Below are 4,793 nucleotides of genomic sequence, written 5' to 3' on the forward strand. Positions count from 1 at the left end.
AGCCCTCCACGCGGGGTACCCCGGACCCTCCCACCGTTCGAGAGGAGTTCAGCTATATGCACGAGGATTGTTCGAAAGAAAACCCTCACCTCAAAGGTCATCCCGCGAAATAGTTTAAGAGTGCGTCCGTCGTGAGGCAACATCAAGGCGTGTTGCTGATGCCTGAGACTTGAGTACACACACTATGGCGAGTTGTGCAAACAAACCTCAGTCGAGCGGGTTCGCGTCTGAGGAGGTCCTGAGGCTGAAGTGGCGTTAAAAAGCACTTATGTTTGAGTCTGACTGAGTGACTGTAAAAAGCACCCAAAAGCTCAACCGTGGTGCTATCAACTTTCCTCTCAGCTCCTCTCCTATACATATTTATTCAGCACTTGCCACATCCATCACGACTATCACGACTCTTCCCCTTCCCTTCAGATCTCTTCGAATATTGGTGGTCCTTTTGACCTCCTCTACCAGAAAGCTACCGGCAACCCTACCATCTCAACGCTCGACCTTCCCCAGTCCATCCGTTCAGTCTCTCAACACAGGCAGCCATCCCAATCTCATATGTATTCACATTCTCCGCATAACATCAAGAAGCAAAACGAAATGGTCTCGCCGGTGATCAAAGCAGCGCGCAGGAGAATTAGTCAGTAATCCCATTCATTTCTATGTTTCTGGTATATCAAGCGACACCAGCCCTGATATTTAGGATTGGCCATTTTATTGTTTTAGTATTCAAAGTCCTAGACAAAGCTTTTAAAAAGCCATCGAAACGTCGGCGTCGTCGACATACCACTCAAAACCCGAGACCGACACACATCGACCGACACCAGAAGCAGAAATCTCACATAGAGCTGATGATTCAAGAGCAGTTTGGACACCCGAGGGCCCGTCATCCAAGGGTTTTGACCGTGATAAGCCAGGAACAACTTGACTTTCCCGCTTTGCGTGGTACTTCTCCAAGGATCAGCGACGATTCGCAAGGCCGATTCCATAGAAGACCCCGGTCACATCACCAGAGGAATCACCCCAATCATCAAAACACCTCTCGTTCTTTTGTAGTCACTCTAAGCGATATGGATATAGTATATGACGATAGGAGCGATGGAAACCCCCAATTCGAAGATGCCCCATCCGATTCCCTGTAACTCTTTCCTACCTTGAAGAATAGATATAAGTAGTACAAATGAGTTTGTGCGCTCTGATCTTGTATAATTTTTCTGTTTTCGATTGCAGAAGCTTGAAATTTGGTGAACCACAATTGAGCCAGGCTCTAGGATCACTGGCCCTTAAAGCGAGAACATTTTTTGTGCCTGGAAAATTAGATTTATTTTTTATTTTAATTTTTTAATGGCAGTTCGATTTAATATTGCGCACTTTAAAGTACTAGTAACGGGGAAAGCAACAAGCTAACTAAAGAAAGGCAGCCTTGTAGGCTACAAGGTATTCCGACATTAAGTACAAAGGAAAATTAGATGGTGATGCAGAAAGAGTGCAAAAGACATAAATATTTACATAAACACATACCTCAATTTACCCAACCATGCTCAAAATTATTCTGAAATATTTTCACGGTTTAACGCATGGTTTTCAATAAAAGATCACTCATTGATTACCATCTGATGGCCAGATTACTTCATTCAATTTCAACCCTGAGACACGCTCAAATTTCTGAATTACTAACTGACCTACATAAGTGGGAATTAATTTAGGTAGCTTGCCACTGTGTTAAGGGGATTCTGCAGAGCTGCAGATGATGCCCATCAAGTGGTGTGACTTCTGTGTGAGCAAGGAAGATGGAAGTTGGAACTGAGATCATGCAAATTATTTCCAGTTTTGTTGTTTTGAACCATGAATGCATCTGGCGCAGAGATTTCACCATTCACTCGGTAGGAGTCTGAGGGAGGCCTACCCCTTATACAGTTGCCCGCGTACACCACGGGTGCGGTCGGGTGACCCAAAGACGGAGCCAAGAAAAGTGTCTCAAAGTGTCTAAAGTGATTTTTAAATGAGTACCAACCATCACATCAGGCTGACTGTTAGTCTGTTGTGATGGCTGGTCAGTCTCCGGGATGGCACTGGCAAAAAAAGCACCCGAGGGATGTGATGATTATTCCAATGTACGCCGATGAAAACACGGAGCCAAGAAATCTGGCAATAAATGAGGAAGGAGGTCTTCTAGAACTGAAAACCCATAAAGCCACAACAAAATTCAAAATTTAGTACATTAGCCCGGCCCGGCCCGTTAGCTAACCTTGTGGGATTCCCCAGGATGGCCAGTGGGCGGCCCAAATCCGTCCAATAGCTACCCTTGTTTGAGGCTGACAACTTTTCAATTTGTGGGAACAACTGTTTGTCTGTAGTGTGAGGTTGTGAGTTCAACTCTCACCAGACACACCTTCACTTTACTCTCTCTACAATTTCGTGTCTTAAAGATGGAAAAATTTACACTCAAATTGGTCAATATGTACAGTACATGCAGGTGAAGTTTTGATGGACTGGAACATCTTTTGAGATTTTCTCTTCTGATATTGAAATGCAGGGGAAATACAGGATTAAGAAGATTCTGGTGGAGTAAATTTTTGCCAACAAAGAAAATAAGAAGAAGCAAAAGTGTCAGGCAAAACTTGGAAATAGGGTGTATTTCCCTCATTTGGAGGGTCCGTGTGGGAAAATTGGATGCATCCTTGATCCTGGATGCTACATGTTAGTTTACAGGTGCCAGTCTACTAGCTTCAAATAGGGTCTTTGTCAGCCTTAGTGATGCCAAGAACTTTGTTCTTCTAGCAAGAATGGGTGATGAGCATAAGAAAAGGATGGTAAGGTGGGATTTGAGGATGTATTTTTGTCAGCTGGCTACACAGCACAAGCCATCCTGACAAAATTATAACATACAATTACAGGCCTGTAAATAAATAATTGAGAGATTATTACAAAACATGTTGAATATATTTGAGAAATTATTACATCAATAATTAAAAGATTAAAAATAGAGTCTTGGAAAAACAAATCCCAAACTTGGGAAAACAACTCCCAAAAAAAGGGAAATGGGAGAAACAGTGCCAAATGGGCCACATCGCCACTGGTAGGCCCCTTTTGGGGCCTTTTGGGAAAGTGGTAGGGGAAACCCATGATCCCAATGTGGTGATTTATATTGACAAGCATGGTAGAATGTCCACTCAGAAATAGTGCAGGTGGGAATGCACAAGTGGCTGAGCTCAGAGTGCATTGGCTGAGATAAGCACTGAGGACAATGTCAGAAATTCGCAACCAGAAAAGCTTATAGAAAGCATGTATTGCGGACCACAGAGTTTGGATTGGGTGGCAGACCAGGGCAAAGGGCAAGAGCTGGACTGCGGCGGACCAAATGCGGGGACTGATAGCAGCGGCGCGTCAGAAGGTGAGCCAGGGCAGCTGAAGCGGGTTCCACCAGCGGGTGGAGCTGGGGTGGAGGCACTGGTGAGAGACTGACTGACAGGGCCTAGACAGAGGACGTGGGAGGTCAAGCGTTGGAGAGGAGTGGAGCCTGGGAATGTGACGTGCGGAAGTTGGGAGGAGATTGCAGACTAGTGCGGGATCAGGTGGGAACAGAGACGTACGTGCGTGGAGGGAAGGCTCACGGTTTCTCTTCTCTTTTCCTTTTCACCAACGTCTGACTACTCATCATTGTACTTACACTTATGGATGTAATAGAGTATTAGAAGAGTTTTATGTGAGCCTTATTTTACTTACTTGCTACATTGCTACTGCAGAATTGTTCTTGCGGACTCCGGAGTGCGGAGATTTATCACTTGCGGATTATTACACTATAGATCAGGCTCATTGCGGAGCGCTGAAGGCTAGCAGAATGTAGCAGTGCGGAGCCAAGACATTGATAATCACTCAGCCTGGATATACATTCTTGAAGAAGGCAGAAATGGTCATTTTTACATCCTACCCAACCTTTATTTCTACAAAGATTTCCAAAAAAGTGTGGATTTGATATAACTAGATTAGTCCATAGAATGAATGACTACACTTTAAATAGAAGTACCATTATAATTTTGATGACAGGGGATTGAACTCAGGGACTTGTGTGTGTTAAAGAAATCCCTAATCATTGGTTTATGTGACTCGTGATTGTTCATCGGGTTCGTGAATTTTACAAAACTTGTTTCACAAGGCTTATGACTTGTGAACCATATGGGTTGGAATTTTACACAAAGTATGGTGTAAAACATAATTTTACAGGGATTTTGGACTTTTCTTGGCCCTTGTAAAGTATACGTTGTAACACATACACTGTAAACATACTATGTACAGGGGACTTATGTAATATTACACTGCATGTTTCACAAACCTTGTGACACCACATCTGTAATTTCAACATTCCAACTCAGATATATATTTTTCCGGCGTACAGGTTACAAGCCTGTATTTGGCTGGAAAAATGTATCCCCTCACGATCATGGTTGAATTTTGCACGCCTCAACAGTTTCATTACGATGGATGCCCAGCCACTTATAGGTTTGTCCCTCCCACTCGTTTGTTCCTCCACCTCTGTGTTTCCCGCATTGGCTGATTTATCCATCCTTCCGGCAGCTCTAACAAGACAAGATTCAAGGCGGCTTACTATTTTCACCTCTCTGAGTCCGTGATTATTCCAGCCATGTCGGACAGCGGTAGCAATCACAAACATTTATCCCAGCCCAATTCTCCCAAAGACCCTGACAACAGGACGGTACGTCAACCTCTTGCAGGCTTCACGGCCGGAAATCGACTAGACCTATGCTCACGCATCTCTCATCCAATGCAAACGTGTAGGGGAA

At 44.1% G+C, this 4,793-nt stretch overlaps 1 protein-coding gene across 1 annotated transcript; it reads left to right on the forward strand.

The window, feature by feature from the left end:
• Nucleotides 1–549: 549 nt before the first annotated feature.
• On the forward strand, nucleotides 550–1,133 carry PtA15_11A539 (uncharacterized protein; the record flags this gene model as incomplete). The annotated part of the gene is made up of 2 exons (XM_053161457.1): nucleotides 550–631; nucleotides 718–1,133. 2 exons carry the CDS (start codon nucleotides 550–552, stop codon nucleotides 1,131–1,133), a joined length of 498 nt encoding a protein of 165 aa, XP_053025402.1.
• Between the last annotated feature and the right edge of the window lie 3,660 nt (nucleotides 1,134–4,793).

This window comes from Puccinia triticina, chromosome 11A (assembly GCF_026914185.1).
Source record: "Puccinia triticina chromosome 11A, complete sequence".
Classification (NCBI taxonomy): Eukaryota; Fungi; Basidiomycota; class Pucciniomycetes; order Pucciniales; family Pucciniaceae; genus Puccinia; species Puccinia triticina.